The following is a 19,730-nucleotide window of genomic DNA, read 5'->3' as shown; positions in this document are numbered from 1 at the left end:
CCAGAGTGTCAATCTGACGGCAATACCAACCTGATGGAGTTGGGGTCAGGAAATGTTGGCTTAATTAACCAAATTGATGGCAGCACCAAATAAACTTGGAGGAAGGTGTTTGGGAGTGGAAGGGGGAAGAGGATGGAGGAGGTGAGAAAGATTTGTGTATATTGGGAATATCTGGTGGGCAATTAGATATACAGCTCTGTAGCTTGGGGGGGTGAGGGGTCCAAGCAGATAATAATTTAAATAGTGGGAGTGGTCAGATTGTGCAAAAAGAAAATACAGAGTGAAAAGAAGACCCAGGGAGTAGTTAAAGCCATGTTTTAAGCACTATGGTTGCATTTAAAAATACCCCCAAACTTTGAGGTTAAAAGGAATAAGGATCATTTCTTTTGCTCATAAACCTGCCATTTGGGCAGGGATCAGTGGGTACATTGCTACTCCATATACTTTCAGATGGTGCAACCTGATGGGAGACAGAGAATCCACTTCCAAGATGGATCTGGGGAGTTTTTAGATGTACAGCTCACTTATGTGGCTGGTAGGTTGACGTTGGCTGTCAGCTGAGAGCTCTGCAGGGCCAAGGGGCAAATGGCCCCCATGGCCTCTTCACTTGGCTCTCTCCATGGATGATGCTTGGGCTTCCTCCCAATATGGTGGCTGGGTCCCAAGAGAACCATGAGGAAACTGCCTCACATTTTATGACTTACCCTTAGAAGTCACAGTATTACTTCTTGGTATTGCAAGCCCAGCACGTAGGCCCTACCTTGCAATGGGAGGAGAGTCAAAGTCACATTGTGAGGACAGAGATATCTTTGGAAGATACACCTGCTACACCCTATGCTTTGGGGGAAGTCTGAGGAAGAGAACTAGCCCAGGTATTGTAATGACAAGTCTATGCCTGGGCTACTCCAAGGATGAGCCTCAGAACAACAGCACCTGGTGCTTATTAGTGATGCAGACTCTCAGCCCAGCCTCAGGGGCTGGATTCTAATAGGATTCCCAGGTGATGCATCTGCAAAATAGATTTGAGGAATAGTTCTCTATACCACATTAGCTCCTCTGGCTGCGGATGTCCAGGGCATCATTCCAGACCTCAAGTGCTTTGTAATGTCCCCTCGTGCCTTCTCTCCAAGTCCACTACACAAGATGTGTCAAAACTGCATTCCACAGAGACACCTCAGAGGCAGGTGCAAGGGTTTGTGAAGTGGTGTGTACACACTTCCTTCATGCTCTAATCACTGGCAGGACTTTGCAGGGAGAGCATTTTTCTAGGACATGGCAAACATCCTCTGACAACAGGCTAGTCCCAGCTGACCTGCAGACGGGCACTTGGAGAGAGCTGCTCAGTTCATTACCTTCCTGCTCAATGCCTCAGCCCAGGCTTTCGGGAAAACACAATGTACTTGAAGCGCCTTTGGAAGTCCCATTAACCCTTATGGGCCAGGACACAGACCCTCAGGCCATCTGCCCCTAGCAACAGATTAAAAAAACAAAAAAGAGCTTCTGTTGTCATTTGTCAGAGTTTTGTACAGCAAGAGAAGTAGAGACAACTCATTTGGAACAAATAAAAACCTCCGGCCCCTCCTGCATGCTGATATATGAAGGCCACTAGTCAATTACAGATACTCCAGACCTAAAGACTGATGCCACCAAACATTCAGCATCTGATCCTCTGTGTCTATTTACTCATCAATGATTTTTGAGCTCTGATCCTGTGCCATGCACTGGGATGCGATAGCTAGCAGGCCACCTCCCTGAATGGGGTGGGGATAGATGTAAAAGCAGGAAGCCACATGTTAGAGTGACTAAATCAGGTTGGTGGCATTCAGCCTCACCAGCCGATTCCAAGGCTGAGTTCTTTAAACTCAGTCATTGCCCCTGGGCTCTGCAGTTGTGAGGCTGTGAATGGTGGGCTTGGCAGAGACTGGCCTTTAAGTGTCTTGGCCTCTGAGATGAGAGCCTGTGCTGGCCAGGCCTTCCCAGCCTTGTCCTGAGTGATGACAGAGCACCTGCTTAAGGGACAGTTCCCTCACTGGTGAGAAGTCAGGGCCTTTGCTGCCATTATCAACAATTCACATTCCTGCAGTACTTTGCACCTTTCAAAGTCCTTATACAGGTAAAATGCCCCTTAAATACATGGACCACTCGGAGTGCTAAGGATAGTTTTATAGACAAAGGAATTGGTGCTCCAAGACAGCCAAGCTCTCTGGGGTTCCCACCGCTGGTCACCTCTCAGTGTCACTCACCTTATGGCTGCTTCTCTGACCTCAATGTGCTATGGTCATCTTGGGACCTTGTTAAAAACAGACTGACTCAGGAGAGTTCTGGGGTGGGTTTGGAGCTTAGGTATTTCTAACAAGCTCCCATGAAATGTTGATGCTTCCAGTCCAAGGACCACACTTTGGATAACAAGGGCCTTAGCTTAGGGGCTGCAAACTATTTTTGTAAATACATACATTGCCTAAGCCACATCCACTAGTGTTCTCTATGGCTGAACAATGGCATAGCTGAGTGGTTGCAACAGAGGCTGAAAAGCCCACAAAGCCTAACATATTTACTTATCTGGCTTTTTGCAGAAAAAGTTTGCAGACTGACCCCTGCTCTAGAGTCAATTAAGGTTGTTGATTCAAATTGCCTGGGAAATTTCCAGACACACTGATGCCTGGACCCAACCCCCAGAGATTCTGATTTAATTGCTCTAGGGTGCAGCTTAATTATCTGGGTGTTTAAAGCTCCCAGGCAATGCATATGGGCTGCAGGCCCCAATGGGTTAATTGGAGCATCATGTGGTGCCCTTCCTCCCTCCTCTCCTTTCCTCCTCCCAAGTTCAACCATGTGACTTTCATTTTTAGATTTGGAATTTGCAGCTGATTTCTGCAGCTGCTTTGGGAACAGATTTTAAGGAGAAAGTTAGAATGCACAGCTGAGTACTGTGGCTCCCCTGCCCCCATCACATTTATATGCAAATAGCCAAAAGCCTTGTTTTTGCAACCACTAAAATTGAATCAGAATCCAGAGATCTTTTTCTGTTGCTTAACCTTCCCTGATTTTTCCCTTTGCTTTTCTGGGCACATTTCTACCTCTCTTTTGTTTTTCCTCCTGCATCCTCCAGTGCATGGTCAGCCTTTTGCTGCCTCCTTGTTAATCAAAACAGATTCAGCCTCATTTTCTTACAGCTGTATTTCCTGGGAGACATAGGTATTTAGCATTTCCCAATTTCTGCAGGGAAGGGAGCATCCTACTCTGTAGCAATAAGATAAAATTGTTGGAAAAAGAAACATCCCAAAGCCGACAGTGGAGGTGAACACTTGTCCAAGGCTGGAGGTGATTTTAAGAGACCCTCTGATCTCTCTCCTTTTCCCAAAGAGGCAGAGAGGGACTTGGGAACTATAGCTAGCTATCTTAGTGCAGATCTCCTCCAGGAGGAAGACTCAGATTCCGCTAGAGTCTCAAAGGATGCATCTCTTGTGACTGCATGATTACATTCCCCTCCTTCTGGCCTCATATCTGATCCTACCTATAAGAGGTTCCTTTTGGGCCTAGGGAGGCAAACTGGGAGGAGCTGACACAGCCTCAGAAGAGACGGTGCCCCACGGACATTTTGTGTGCCCCACGGACATTTTGCCCTGGGCAGAAGAAAACTTTCAGGCAAAGCCCCCTGAAAGCTTTAAAACTTTAAGGTGGTGATTTTCAAACATGGTTGCACTTTGGAATCATCTAGACAGCTTTTTAAAAGTGCCTATACCTCAGACCTCAATCTCTTGCTGTATTGGGTCTGGGGTGTGGCCTGAGCCCTGGTATTTTTTTCACATTTTATTGTGAAATAATTTAGACTTTCAGAAAAGATACAAAGGAGTACAAAGAATTACTATGCATCCTTCACCCAGCTTTCCCACGTGTTCATAACGTACATAACCACAGTTCTATAATCAAAATAAACCACATTGCGTGTAGTGACGTGTTCCACAGAGCTTATTCAGGTTTTGCCAATTGCTGCACTCATGCTTTTTGCCAGCATCTCACATTGCATTTAGTTGTCATGTCTTGTTCTCTTCCTTTAATCTGGAACAGTTCTGCAATCTTTGTCTTTCATGACTTTGACACCTTGTAAGAGTACTGGTCATTGATTTTGTAGAATGTCCTTTAATTTGGTTTTGGGCGGAATAGAATCGAAACTCCCTAGATGATTCTAATGTGCCGTTAAGATTGAGGACTCTGATCCAATGTAGTGGGGACGAGGCCATTATACTCAGCAAATTACCCTTTAGGGTCATGTGAAAACTGTGGTAGAGGCTGGAGAAGAGAGTAACGGTCGACAGAAACTGGATTCATCTCGGATTTGGTCCCTCCCCAGGTCTTTTTCCTGCACCTCTGTTTTTTATTCTCTTTTTCGCTCTTTCCACCTCTATATCCAGGTCCCGAATTAGAGACCTCAATTAATGTCAGCCCAGCTCCCTCATGCAACACTGACATGGAGTCACTTTCAAAGTTGGATCATTTTTCTCCTCTGTTTAAAATCCTGTGAGTGGCAACCTATCTTCCTAACAAGGCTTTCCATGATGGGAGGTGGTCTCCGCTCTACCCCTCTGTCCTCACCGCTTCCCACTCACTCACCCTGGCAGTTCTGGGAGGTGGGCACGAGTCAGCCTCCAGGCATTTGCTCTTGCGGTTGCCACTGCCAGATGCTCCTCTTTCAGGAGACCATGCTGCTATATCCCCATTTCCTTCAGGTCTTTACCCGCTGGTCTGGCTCAACTCCTCCCCTACATCCTCACACCACCCTCCCCTGCTCCATGTGGAGGGAATCGGCCTGTTTTGTTTATCCCTACATCTCCAGAACCCAGGGGAGTGGCTGATACAAAACAGGGACTCAATATGTATTTGTTAAATAAATGAAAGAAATAGTAGCTAGAAGGAATTTTTTTAAAGTTCAATAATTGCTGGAGAGGATATTTCATTCATAATGCTGACTAAAATGATTTCAAGTGATGTCTCTTTTTCACCAGTTGCCCAGCTTCCCTTTGTGTTAATTGCACGCTTCCTTTGGGGACTTCCCATTTTTCCAGTTCCTCTGTTTCTTCTGCACACAGAAAGATGGCCTCAGAGATGAGGATTGGGTGGGAGCAGATTGTCAAGTATGTGTATTTTCTCTTTTATCCTTGTCACAGTTATAAGCTGTAAAGAAAGTTTAAGTGCCCCACGTGACCCTGACAAGTCTTTCTGCAGTGCCTTCTCAAAGATAAATACCTCTGCTGGTATTTGAGAGGAAGAAAGGGAATCAGATACCTCTTTCTCATAAAAATATTAACCATCATTTTTTCTGTATGCTAAGCAATGTGTGTGTGTATAAAATTTACCTTTATTAAAATCGTAAGTGATAAATAATGATCATCAGTATTTTAGAGATGTGACAGCAGAGTCTTGGAGAGGTTAAATCAGCTGGTAAACTATGGAGCTGAGATTTAAACCCAGATGTTTTGATGCTGCAGCCAGTGGTCTTAAATACTGTCTACTATTTTGATAGCTGCCTATAAACCTAACGGAAATAGGAGGAAGCTGGCACCTTGCAGGCAATGCCAGCTTTCGGTTGCTTTAGGGACTAGGAGAATACAGATATTTTGATTTTAGAGATTGGGAATTAGCTGCAGGGCTTAGTCATTGTCCAGGTCTGTTCATCCTGCTTCACCTTCATGGGACCACACCTGCCAACCATTTCAGTGGTTCGCAAAGTGTGGTCCCTGGGCAGCAGCAGAAGTGGCATCACCTGGAAATTGTTAGAAGTGCAAAATCCCAGCTTTTTACCCATGACCTCCTGAATGAGAAACTTTAGGTTGGGGTCCAGGATCTGTGATTGATCAAGGCCTCTAGGTGATTCTGATGTTGACCCAAGCTTGAGAGCCTTTAATATAGTGGTTAGGATACTAATCTTTGGCTCCAAACTTCCTGTTCAAATGACAGCCCTGCTGCTTACTGGCTGGGTGGCCTTGTTGCAAATTACTTTGTCTCTTGGTGCCTCAGTTTGCTTATCTGTATAGTGGGGATAATCATAGTACCTACTCCATTTTTGTTAAGATTAAATGAATTATATATGCAGTTATTTAAACAATGAAAAGAGCTATTCTACATTAGCTATTTATACATTCTGTCTATAATTATGATGCTTTCTGTTCACCAAAAACCAAAAAAACAAAACAAAACAAACAAACAAAAAAACAGTACTTTTTACCCCCTGGCTGGCCTGGATCATTTAGAGGACCCAGCATCTCTGAGGTTGCAGTGTGTAAGTCTTTGCAAGGCCAGGCTGCTAACGAGTCTAGGCTGAACTTGTTTCAGTTTTCTTCAAGAATAACCCAGATCTATGCCATGTGTAACCAAATGCTGTATTCCTGTGCCTGCAGATTGAGAATCCTGTAGACCAGCTCTGTTGAGCCCTTCAGCATTTGTTTGCAAAGCGGATGGTTACTTAAAGAGTATGATCACTCAAGACACAGTGATATTTACCTAGCTTTTGCCTCCTGACTCACTATGCAGAACCAAATGGCTCAGATGATATTGATGAGACCAGAGGCCAAGACAGTCAGGAAAAGGCTTTATAACAGAATATTCAGAAACCAATCATTATTCATACCACAGCCCAGCCTTGTCAGGAGGCCAGAGATGAGCAGAAATGTTGTTCTTCTCTGGAACATCTCAGGAAGCTGCATTTATAACAGATGCCCTCCCACTTTAAACTAAGCATGGGCTGGCTAAACTGACTGGCTTATTCATTTTTCTGAGGAGATTGAGAGACGGAGAATTAGAAAAGGGGGGCTGTAGGAGGGAAAGGTGATTAGGTTAATTTAAGATTTGTCTAGACCACTGAACAATAAGTGATAGCCAGGAACATTTGAAAGCAAAGAAGACTAGGTATTGAGTTTGCCTTAATAAACATCAGCACATATTCTAAAATGACACCAATTAAAACAGAATGGCACTAGAGAAACCAAAGGAAGATGTTGCCAAGAAAATAGATCCTTGTATAAATGTAAAATAAGTATATGTTAAAGAAATAAACTTGGAGCAAAAAGATCTGGATGTGTTATTTCATAATTAGTGCTAGGACTAGTTTTTGTTTGTTTGGTTTTGGTTTTTTTTTTTGAGAAGTCTTGCTCTGTTGCCCAGGCTGGAGTGCAGTGGTGTGATCTCTGCTCACTGCAACCTCCACCTCCTGGGTTCAAATGATTCTCCTGCCTTAGCCTCCTGAGTAGCTGGGACTACAGGCATGAGCCACCACACCTGGCTAATTTTTTGTATTTTTAGTAGAGATGGGGTTTCACCATGTTGGTCAGGCCGGTCTTGAACCCCTGACCTCAGATGATCTGCCCATCTCGGCCTCCCAAAGTGCTAGGATTACATGTGTGAGCCACTGCACCCAGCCGGTGCTAGGATTAGTTTTAAAGCTACTCAACCAAGTTATTCCCTTCTAAATATCAACTACCGAAATGAATTCAAAGTGCCTTAAAGATATAGGTGTAAAAAATGGAATCACACACCCAAACACGAAGAATTGCTAAAAAATAAAAGAAAATACAGGTGACCATCTGGTGGAACATTTCCCTATCTCTGGACAGGGAAAGACTTTTGAAGTTCAAAAGCTGCACATTTTAGGACTTAGAAAAATTAGACATACACACCTCCCCTAGACCAGGTTTTCTTTTGGTGTTCTTAAAAACAAATAAAAAGTCAGTTCTAGGACAACAAGGCCAGGCAAAAGCTTATCTTACTACATCCTCAACTTTCTGTCCAAGGCAACGTAGAGCAACATTCAGGTTTTTCCACTCCATTATTAAGCTCTTTGCCCAGTGTGAGATTGCTATGAGCATCTAAGATATCCAGGTGGTACTTCTTCCCGAAGCCACTGTGGCTGACATGGTCTTGGGGAATGAAAATTGAGGGCTAGTCCACAGCCCACAGCTATGACTCAAAGGAGGGAAGGTAGAAGCAATACTAGGTAATAACCAAACATACGTGTTTTCCTAGGTACTTGGGCAAACCACATTTTCCAGGAGATCAAGTTGGGCCAGTTGACTGAGTTGTGACCAGTGAAATGTGGGCAGTGGAGATGTACAATGTTTCCTGCATCTGGCTGATAACAATCTCCATTCTCTCTTCTTGTTCCATGGTGACCTTGAAGGCCACACATTGAAGGTAACAGCACCACAGGATGGAAGCCTGTAGGAAAGCTGCTCAACTCACAAGGGGTGTGTTGCAAGTCAACCTTCATTGTGTTCAGCTACAGAGATGTCATTGTCTTCCCAAGGTATCCTGGCCAACCCTAGCTAAACAGTTCTTGTCATCATCAACTCGCAGATAAAAAGATGGAACACGGTAACATCAAAACAAAATCCAATCCCTTGCTCAGTTTGAGAAAGGATCAATGAACAGATTCCCCCTTTTTTGAATTAAATATGGAGTAGGCATAATTTATGAACCAAAAGGGAGTTTTCACAATAATATTGCAAACATGGCTGCTCTTTCATCGTTCTTCATTAATATTTTTCTTCTGGGACAGGGTGCAGAGCCTCCTATTAACTTCCATAATAATCAGAGTTGAATTTCATCTCTCCTCTACATTTTTCTCCAAAGAGAAAAGAAAAGGACCTTAGCCCGGGGTCACCAGTCTCATAAAAGGGGTTTTGCCAAGTGTTTCCCAGAACACAGTAGTCAGTGGAATTCTTTCATTTATTCAGTAAACACTAAATGGGAACCTAATATGTTTCAGGGACTGTTCTGGTGCTTCAGTAAGCAAAACAGATAAAAATCTCTGTCCTCATAGGGACTACCTTTTCCCCATCAAGCAGTGGGAGATTTTCAATATGGTTTTCTTTGAAATGAATTTAATAATAGGTAAGTTACATAAGTGCCATGGAAAAGAAAAAAAGTGGACCCAATGAGGAGGGCCTCAGTTGGGGGTTGTTTGCAGAATTAAAGAGAGTGGTCATGGCAGATCTCACTGAGAAAGCTTTAAAAAGACTCCAAGGAGGGAAGCAAAGTAGCCATATATGTATATGCATATATACAAGAGGAAAATTCTAGAAGGGCTAGTGCAAAGCTTTAAGGCAAGAAACGTGCCTGGCATATTTCAGGAGGACACTGTGGCTGGAGTAGAGAAGCCCATAGGGAGAATAGCAGAGGATGAGTTTGTAGAGGTATGAGGGAGGAGGGCACCATGACATCACAGGGAGCCCTTAAGACATTGTAAGACTTTTGTCCTTTGGGAGATTTGGAGAGCCATTCAGTCACATGAGACAGAAGCCTAACTCAAACTTGCTTAAAAGGGGAGTTTATGGGCTCACATTCGTGAGTCAGAACAAAGGCTCCCCAAATCAAAGTGTTGGGGAAGACATCAAGGGGCACAGTTTGGGTCACATGTTCTCTCTAATCAATCACTGAAAACAGGGAGATAAAGTCCTGCGATTGTCCAGCCTGGGTCCTATGTGTGCCTGTCTGGACAGAGAGTAGGAGTGGAAGACAGCTCCAGAAATTGCATAAGAAGAGTTTTCTCCTAGGCTGAAGGGCTTCATCCCCAGAAGCAGCAGGACTGGATGATTAGTAGGCAAAAACCATCAATGTCAACTCCAAAAGTGATGAAAGCCAGCACAAAGGGAGAGACTTGATTGTGTACAAACATAAAAAGAAGCCTGTGTGTCAGAAAATATCACAATCAAAATTATAAAGCAAAGCACAAGTAGAAAATTATATGCAGAAAATATGACAAAAAGATAATAGTCTCAGTATATAAAGTGCTCATAAATATCAATGAAAATTTAAAATCTCAATTGACAAATGACCAAAGAACATGAACAGATTAATTCCTTAATCAGGAAATAAAAATAGCAGATAGAAATTTGTTTACCCACCTTAGTAAACAAAAAATGCTAAATAATAATGACAAACGTTTCTCATGCTGACATGTTTTAATGTCCATATTTATAGGCCCCTCAAGGCCAGTGAGTGTTCTACAAAATGGAAATTCTCACTTTTAATTGCTAGCAGTTTGACTTTGCAAAGTAATTCGATAATAAATATCAAGTGTTCGTGAACCCTGAAAATCTCCTTTTGGAACTATACCCTGATGTAAACAAAAATTTGTGACCAAAAGTGTTATTTGTCATTTCATTCAAAACAAACAAAAAAAAAAAATCAAGGAAACTAAGTATCACAGAATAGGGAAGTGGAAGTAAAAATTACAGCCATACGAGGAAGTATTTTTAAATGACTTGGGAAAATCCTTAATTGACAAGAAAATGTTTGTGGTACAACCACTTGAATAAGTAGTATACATAAATGATATACAGTATGATTCAATTATAAAAATAATATGAAATGGAAACAAATCAAGCATATTATCTGTGATTGTTCTTAAGTTTTTGACAATTGGTACATAATTCTTAGCTAGATTGATCGATTGAATGATCAATTTATATATGGGTAGACAGATAGATATAGTTAGCCTGGGTGGCTTTTTGATATCTTTCCTCATTTCTGCTATGAAATTTTTTGTGGATTTTCTGCCTCATGTTATATTGATCTTGGTAAATTTTATCTTAAAAAAATCTCCAATTTCTTTGACTTGTTATTGTTTAGTTGTGCATAAAATTTAATATTATTATCCTCAAAATTTAATGTCTATGTTGCTATCCTTTAAAAATTACTCATAAGAGTTACAGATTATTTATCTATTTCAATGGATTTTCAAAGAACCCAGATTTAGTTTGATTTTAATAGTTTACTGCTTTTAAAATTTATCAGTTTTATGTACATATATGTGTGTGTATACACACATGTAAAATCCTCATTTTCTTTGGATTTTTTTTTGTGTTTCAAAAATCTTAATTTGGATGCTTTTAATACTATTTTCTTTTTTATTTTTAATGCAAAAAATGCTCTAATACACAATTAGAGCATTTAAAACTAAATTTTCTTCTAAATAGTGCTTTGGATTCATCTCACATTTTTAATAGTGTTTGTTGTAGTTTGTTCAGGCTACTGTAACAAGGAAACTTAGACTGGGTAATTTGCCAACAACAGAAATTTATTACTCACAGTTCTGGAGGCCGGAAGTCCAAAATCAAGGTGCTAGCAGGTTGTCCGCCTGGTGAGGGCTCTTTGCTTCCTAGATGGCACCTTGTTGCTGTGTTCTCACATGGCACCAGGGGCAAGGCGGCTCCTGTCTATCTCTTTTATAAGGACACTAATTCCATTTGTGAAAGGAGAGCCCTCAAGACTTAATCACTTCTTATAGGTCCCACCTCATAGTAGTATCACATGGGTATTAGGTTCCAATATATAAATTTTGAGGCAGGGTGGGGGTCACCAACATTCAGACCATAGCAGTGTTCTTGGTTTTGTTACTTTCTAAATAATACATCATTTTATTCTTGATACCCTCTTTGAGAAAACATTTAGAGAATTACTTTTAAAATATTATAGTAACTACTATTTTAATATTTATTGGCAGTTTTATTGCATAGTGATTAAAAAATAAGGCCTTGGCAGGGCGTGGTGGCTCACGCCTGTAATCCCAGCAGTTTGGGAGGCCAAGGCGAGTGGATCACGAGGTCAGGAATTCTAGACCAGCCTGGCCAACGTGGTGAAAGCCCATCTCTACTAAAAATACAAAAATTAGCTGGGTGTGGCGGTGGGCACCTGTAAACTCAGCTACTCGGGAGGCTGAGGCAGGCAAATCACTGGAACCTGGGAGGCAGAGGTTGCAGTGAGTTGAGATCGCACCACTAGACTCCAGCCTGGGCAACAGAGCAAGTCTCTGTATCAAAAAAAAAAAAAAAAAAAAAAAATAGAAAGAAAGAAAAAAAAAGGCCTTTATCTATGAGAAGGGCACAAAATTTAGGTGGCAAGAAATAGCATTAGTGTGGAGTTTAAACCTTGAATCTGACCAAATCTTTATTCCAAAGCATTTTACACTGGAAATGACTAGATGCCTTTACTTGACAAATTTAAATTATTTTACCACAGTCCCCTCTTACCATTTGAATAGAGCTTGGAAACAAGATAAACTCGGGGTTTTTTTTTTTTTTTTTGGTGGGGGTGTCAGGGGTTGGAGAGCAGCTACATTATTTTATACATCTGAGTTGTGACATATAATTTTTATCCCTGCCCTATAAACAAGTAAACAATTACAAAATTATTGTAGGTGTTCTGAAGTAGCAAACAGGAGTTAGATAGGCAAACACAAGTAGGGAAAAGGGATCTATTTTCAACTGGGCCATTAGGGACAGCATGTCTAGAAAGTGACATTACAGCTGAGATCTCAGGGATGACAAGGTACCAGACCCATGAGAATGGGAAGAAAGAGCTTTCAAGTTTAGAGGCCTTAAGGATGGAAGGAACTTGGCCTGTTCTAGCAGTGGACAGAAGGCCAATACGCTGGCAGCATCGTAAACCAAGTCGAGAGTCACCAAAGAAGAGGTTGGAAAAGAGGATTATTTAGATTCTTACCCTTTTTACTTAAATGTTGATGGCCTATGTATCAGTTAGTATAGGACAGGTTACCACAGGGTAACAAATGACCCCCAAATTTCAAAACACAGTTTTATTTCTCAGTCATGACACCTTCTCACTGGGGTTGCCTGAAACTCCAATTCATGTCGTCACTCCTGGATCTATGGTGACAGGTCAGCCTGTCTGGGATATTGCTGATTATTACCACAGGGGAAAGAATAGAGCATGAGTCTTCCTGCTTCTGCCTGATGTGACACATGCCATTTCTGCCTATATATTGAACAAAGGAAATTACATAGCCATATCCAATTTCAGTAGGATGAGGAAGTATAATTCTCCCCTGGGGAAGGGAAGTGCATATTGGTATAGTTATCTCCTTGCAAATCTATGTCCTTCTATACATGTGAACCAAGAAGTAGAGAGAAGTGTACTGCCTTTTTTCTTTACAGATACGCTGGTTATTATCAGAGAAAAGATGACTTTAAAAATTCACGCCATCAGTATTTTTGTCAGTGTGTAGATGTTTTAATTTTAAGACCTCAAATTTCCCACTTCTCTAAATTATAGCGAAACAATTTCTCTTAACCTCATGGGTTCTTAATTTGAGGGCAAAGTTTAAATCAACTTCAGTAGAATAAAATTTCATATTTACTAATTGTAAAAATCATTTCTTCTTTTGGTGGAGCATCCTCAGCTAGAGAAAGGACCATTTGCCAACAGTACCAAATAGCATAATCTGATGCTAATACTTTACCAAGTGCTTTTCCAAACGTTAAAGTATCATATTTTGGCATTTTATTCATGTTTACATTTGTAAGAGAGTTCAGGTATGTATTAGTGTCTACATGTTCTAAACCAAGAAACTAAGGCAGTTTCATTCTCAAAACCCCACAGCTGGGCCAGTCTTGGTGAGAACAACTTAAATTGGTACCACTATCCCTTTCAGCCCTGAGAACCACCAGTACAACTAAGCAATCTTTGTTGGCACCTTTGGTCAATGCAAGGCACAGGGACAGAAATGTTGGGGGAGAAACACAAGAGGGCCAGGCAAAGATATGAAAATTGGTTGGAGATGAAAAACTGCATCTAGCAGGGCTAGATTCATGTCACATTATCTTTTTTTCTTTTGTTTTTTTTTTTGTTGTTGTTTGGTTTGGTTTTTGAGATGGAGTCTCTCTCTGTCACCCAGGCCGGAGTGCAGTGGCACGATCTCGGCTCACTGCAACCTTCATCTCCTGGGTTCAAGCGATTCTCCTTCCTCAGCCTCCCAAGTAGCTGGGATTACAGGCACCTGCCACCATGCCTGGCTGATTTTTGTATTTTTAGTAGAGATGGGGTTTCACCATGTTGGCTAGGCTGGTCTCAAACTCCTGACCTCAGGTGATCCGCCTGCCTTGGCCCCCCAAAGTGCTGGGATTACAGGCATGAGCTACTGCACCCGGCCATTTCACATTATCTTCACTGCTATTCTGAAGCATTTGTGTTGAGGTTGCCCATTGCAGCATAAGACTGTCCTATCTATAATTTTTGTCTCATCCAACCTTGTTTATTATGGGAAAAACACTCCAGTGGTACAGCAGTTTGGAAAACCTTATTATCCTTAAACTATGAAGCATCTGGCTTTGTTTGATAAAGAGGTTGGCTTTCTGTATTGCCTCCTCAAATAATAATGCTGATATCTTTTGTAGGAGATGAAGGGAGCTAAATTTGGTGGAAAGCATATTCCATTTTCAAAAGAACACTGAGTTTTTCCTGTAGTGATTTTTTGGTGGCCCACTGCTAAGCTCTTAACAATTCCGTAATTCTGTCAATTCCATCAACAGTAGACTGAGAATCACTGCTGCCATGGTTGTAGTGTCAGCGTAGTGATTGGCTCATAAAAGGTGCTCACTAAAAATTCCAGCAATGGTTATGGGTTCTGAAAGACAGACCAATGTTCACAGGACCATTGGCTTTATCTCAACAACTTATATCTTGCATCTCAGAGGCTGATGCTAGGGTAAGTAATTATCTAGTACTCAGAGAAATTTTAGACATTGGGATTTCTATCTATACAAAACTACTCTATAGTTTAAAATTTGAAAAACATGGCCAACACACTGACCAGTCTTCTTAGTAAGGGAAAACTATCAGTAAGTTAAAGCTGACTTACAGGAATAATTTTAAATATATGTATTTGCAGTCAAATAGTATTAAGTGAGTATTTTTAGTTACTCATTGCTTGTGGCTAAAGAACAAATTTCACAAAACACAGATAATTTCACATTATCCTCTCAAACAAATTTTATTTGTATTCTGCTCTAACAAATATAGTATGAAGGCAACAGTTGTTTTTTAGTGTATGGCACAGATGAAAAGAAACAAACAGATTTAGAAGCAGTCCAGCATTTAAATGCTGGTTTAACAAAAGAGGCACGTATTATCCTATTTAGCAGTTTATACCAGATATCAGAAGCCATTTTTTTTTCCTTGCAAGCAACAGACTACATTTATTTGCATTAAGTAAAAACATATCTTGATCAAGAAAATTACTTTTTTTCTGATTTTCCTTTATATCACAAATGTCAGGGTAAGGCAAATCCTTAATGAATCATGTAATAAAAACCCTATTCCCCAAGAAAATATATTGAACATATTCTGCTAACTTTGTTATTTTTCAAAGCAAAGCCGACATGCACCACATACAGAGAAACGTCTTTTCAAATCAAGTGCATCAAGCAGAACTGTATTAATTCACAAAGAGGCTTTTCAGTGTTTCATAGAAAGATTTACAATTAGCTGCAGTGATTAATATGTGACCCAGTATCACAGACAGTGATTCGGATGCCTTCTTTTTAATCTTTTATGAAAGAAGACTTGTCCATCATCTGAATAGTTACCAGCTAGAGGAAAAGGCCCTTTGTCTCTCCTACCGCGAGGGCCATTTTAATTAGAACTATTATGCTGAAGGCCTACTTTGATCCTCTGTATGCAAACATGACTAACATAGGGCTATTTTCCTCCCTCCCTCCTGTAACCCTTCATGCCACATAGCTGGATTGGAGTTTGGTTGGAAATTGACATCCAGAATTTATGTGCAGGAAAATCAATCAGCTTTTCAAATCTATTTCATTGTACAGCCTGTGCAATGGCAGCACCAGCAAATAAAGGTTTTCTGTGTTCAGGTGTCTTTGACCTGGCTATAGTTAGATTGTTAATATTTCACTATTGAATTGGAAATTAACTTTATCATTTGTTTTAAAGCATAAAACTGTATAGCCAAATAACAACCAAAAAGCATGATGAAGCAAAAATGAAAACACAATCTAATCATAGATGGAAGAATAAACAAATTCAGGAGTGGGGCTGAAGATATTTATTCCTCATTCTCTTAGTTTCCTGGATACAAAGATTACTTTCATTCTTCTAGAATTTTTAGGCAGAGAGAATTCCCTCCTTTCACTTCTACCCCACCCACGTTTGAAATAAATGAGTAAAATGACTGTCATTGATGATAAGGAGAATGTCAGGGCTGGATAATTCCCATCCTGGCTGTTTCTAGCAAGGACATTAGGTCTTTTCCATCATTGTTCATTAGAAAATCTCTGTCCCTCTGTTTCTCTCGTGTTTTTTTCAACTGTAACTCATTACTGAGGCTAAGTAGCACTAACATTTGGGAGTCACAAGAAAAATGAGCTTCTAGCAGATTGCACTTGTCAAATACTTCACAAGAATGATGGCAACTTTCAATTGAGTTATAAAGATGGCATGAAATGTAGAAACTGTCAATATTTGGATGACATCGTTTCTTGGATTCTTTAAAATGAGCCTTTTCCTTACTTTTCTGAAAAGCAACAACATCTAATGGCAATAGAGGATATAGATGCTTCCATATCAAACTGGAATAGCAACAGAAGGCCATAATCCCATATTATGAGGTCACGTAAATGTCATTCTTGCTGATGTCTTGATTTTATTAAAAAAATGTTGTTAGAATATATTGCATATGCTGAAGTACAGCTTGTTAACTATTCCAGTATATCAAATAAGCCATCCAGAAGGGGTAACAAATTCAGAAAGGCTAAAACCAAAGTCATAGGAAGATAAGAAGATGAATTTTCCATCAAAAAAAGTGCAAAACTGAAGATTTTGATGGGATATTTAGAAAGCTGAACATCCTTTTATTTTAGAAATAATAATCCACTATTTTTCTCCCTCTGTTACAAAAAACAATATAAGTAAGTTTTAGTTCTAAAGCCCTTACAAGGAAGATGGATTTAAGAAGATATGCAACAAACGATATGTTTCCACTGAAAACAATGACATGACTTTGGAACCAGGGGAGGCTGTGGGAAGTAGGCATCTGGCCTCATACTGGCTCTAGGATAGATATTGGTGATGATGCCTGGCATCCTCAAGGTCGCCATCCCTTGTGCCCACTATACCACTGGCATCTTGGGTTTTAGTCCTGCTGCCCCACTTCAGAGCTGTATCCTCCCCTTCAGGGTTTTCTGGGTGAGGGGACCAACCATCGAATCAGCCTTGAACTTGGCATAAACAAGTGACAGCATTTAAACACAGGCCAGGATGGCAGAACTGCAAGCAAAAGCTCTAATTTCCTGTAATTTCAAATGAGACTACTCTGTGGGCTGTCAAGCCTTGGGTGAAGACAGGATGTTCTTTTATGGAAAACTCATAGCGATTTCAGGAGGAGCTTTTGATATTCATAGGCATATGTTTGGGTCCTAAATGCAGTGCCCCTTTTCTTAGCTTTTAACTGTAACACCTAGTAAAGGGCCATCCTTTACAGTTATGCAGCAAAGAGTCACCTCTTGCTGGTGGTCTCCATGTGAAGACCTCATGAACCAAGTAAGCTCTGCTGAAAGTCAGTGTCAAAAAGAAGGATGCACCTGCCACCCTGGTTAGGAAGGAATAGACCCAGATGGCTGCCAGGGCCCACCCTTCTGTTATGCCTCTGCACTCTGCTCTGGAAGTAATTCAGCTTCCATATTTCTCATTATCCACTTGGAACAAATTGTGCCTTGGGAATCCCTGAAGAAAATATTTTCACCTCATTGTCCAGACCTTTTCCAAGTGGTTTCCGAGGCTTTTGCCCATTTTCTATCCTGTCTCCTCTGTCTGGGGATTATACTGCTGCTGGGCTTATTGATTCCTAAAATTTAGCCTGCAGCTTATCAAACCACTGTTTTCCTCCCCTTCCTTTGAATAAACCACTGTGTGACCAGCTTTGTGAAATAACCGAGAAAGCAGACAGGGGCCAGGATACACATGTGAGTGTTCAACCAAGCCACTGTGACCCTGGGGCAAAGTTGTAAGAGAAAAGACAGAAATTACAAGGATAATGCCTGAAAGATGTGTCAACATGGGTCCCTCCACCAAATTAAAGGAAACTTTTTATTTCTTTTTTTTCTTTCTTTTTCTGCAGATAAATGGAACAAAATGCAGCTGGAGAAATTAGAGTAAAGGATTCCCCGTCCTTCCATGGGACTTGCCTTCCCCCCACCCCCACCCTCCTCCACAGCGTGTGCTGCTATCTTCCTGAGCTCCCCCAGAGCCAGGAGAGGCCTTGTGATGCTGAGGATTGTCATTTAGTTCCATTTCTTTGTTCCTTCGCTTCATCTTGTGCCCCTGCTGAAGACAAAGAGAAGCCATTTGTTAGATTAACGATAAGACATCTTCACAGGCTTAGCAAGGAATACCTTTTTAATATAGCCATTTAAATGTCTCTCGCCCCTCACATAGGCCCAGGAATATCTTATTTGACTATCAAAGAGCTTTAGATATCTGAGCTGTAATTGCTGGCACATGGTATCTTTAAAGAGCATATAAATCACTGTTAATAAATGTATGCCACATTGACAACGAGCTTTGGCTGATGGGGACGATTAACTCAATTCTTCCAAGTATTCTTTGAAAACTGTAACCCTGAGTTGATGTGGCTTCCCTTTTCAGGCCCATGCACACACTCTAGTTTCCAGGCATCAGCATATAAATAATAACAATTTTCATAATGCTGCTTTGCAAAAGTCATTGATGGTTATGCCACCACTTCAGATTGTACTTATTAAATTATCTGCCTTATTCACTACCCATGAGAGGACACTAAGAAGACACTGTGCCTTGGAAAAGCCTATACTCTTTCTTTTTTTTTAGATTTTTAAAATTGAGGTATAATCCGCCTACAGGAAAACACACAGATCTTAAGCATACATTTCAATCTGTTTTGAAAAATGCATACATTAAACCCACACCACCATCAAGATATACATTATCTCATCACCCCAGAAAGTTCCCTTCCCTATTACCCCACTCCTGCTGGAATGAACAAATGATCTGATTTCTATCTCCATAAATTAGTTTTTTTCTGCCCTAGGACTCCCTGCAAATGGAATCATACAAGTATCTCATTGTGTCTGTCTCCTTTCACTCAGTGTAATGCTTCTGAGATTCATTCATGTTGCTGCTTTGTTAACAGTAATCTGTTCCTCTTCGTTGCTAACTAGAATTCCCATGTATGTATATGTCACTTTTTAAAGTTCATTTTCTTGCTGCTAGACATTTGTGTTGTGTCAAGTTTGGGGCTTTTGTGAGCACATCTGCTGTGCATATTCTTGTGCAAGGCTTTTGTGAATATAGGTTTTCATTTCTCTCAAATACTCGGGAATAGAATTGTTGGGCCATAGGATGGATACATACTTAATTTTACAAGAAACTAACAATTTTTTAAAAGTGGCTGAACCATTTTGTATGTTCCCCAGCCATGTATAAGAGTTCTAGCTCCTCCACATCCTCTGTAACATTTGGTGGTGGTAACTTTATAATTCAATACTAGTGGGATCATGGCGGGATTTCCTTGTGGTTCTGTATTTTATATCTGCATTCCCTGGTTTTCAGTAATCTCAGTCCAAATTAAATTAAACCTGGAAAGGTTTGGTGGGTATCAATCAAATACACAGCCCTACACTGCCTTATCTCCTTGTAGAAATCTTATTGAACTTAACACGTCTTGGTTATTCTCTTCTTCTCCTTCATGTCTCTTCATGTGTCTTTTATATTACTTATTTTAATTTTTTTTCTATTGTTGTTAATTATTTAGTGTTGCTCTTTTCTTATTGTTTTATGTCTGCTTTTATTTGTTTTGTCATTCAACTGTAGTTATTTTATAAAATCTTCAAAATTTCCTACTCTCTTACCTTCTCATAGTGCTAATTGTCCTGTAATTTTACCTACTG

General features: G+C 40.6%; 1 protein-coding gene and 1 long non-coding RNA gene across 10 annotated transcripts in view; one reads left to right on the top strand and one right to left on the bottom strand.

The window, feature by feature from the left end:
• The first annotated feature begins 14,331 nt into the window (after positions 1 to 14,331).
• On the top strand, positions 14,332 to 18,363 carry LOC134760793 (uncharacterized). The gene is made up of 2 exons (XR_010138770.1): positions 14,332 to 14,497; positions 17,924 to 18,363. It is a non-coding gene; the product is annotated as an uncharacterized LOC134760793 (long non-coding RNA).
• The window catches only part of MACROD2 (mono-ADP ribosylhydrolase 2), a 2,107,194-nt gene continuing 2,105,409 nt past the window's right edge, over positions 17,946 to 19,730 (bottom strand). For 6 of the 9 annotated variants that reach the window (XM_054542042.2, XM_024238817.3, XM_054542045.2 and 3 more), the window contains one exon: positions 17,946 to 18,129. In XM_054542042.2, coding sequence (XP_054398017.2) covers positions 18,083 to 18,129 — 47 coding nt within the window. In that variant the 3' untranslated portion in view covers positions 17,946 to 18,082. The remainder of the gene's footprint in view (positions 18,130 to 19,730) is intronic. The other 3 variants (XM_054542043.2, XM_054542044.2, XM_024238819.3) reach the window with 1 other exon arrangement.

The sequence above is a fragment of the Pongo abelii genome, chromosome 21 (genome assembly GCF_028885655.2).
Source record: "Pongo abelii isolate AG06213 chromosome 21, NHGRI_mPonAbe1-v2.0_pri, whole genome shotgun sequence".
Classification (NCBI taxonomy): Eukaryota; Metazoa; Chordata; class Mammalia; order Primates; family Hominidae; genus Pongo; species Pongo abelii.
The sequence above is the reverse complement of the archived record's forward strand: the minus strand, read 5'-3'. Positions and strand labels throughout refer to the sequence as shown.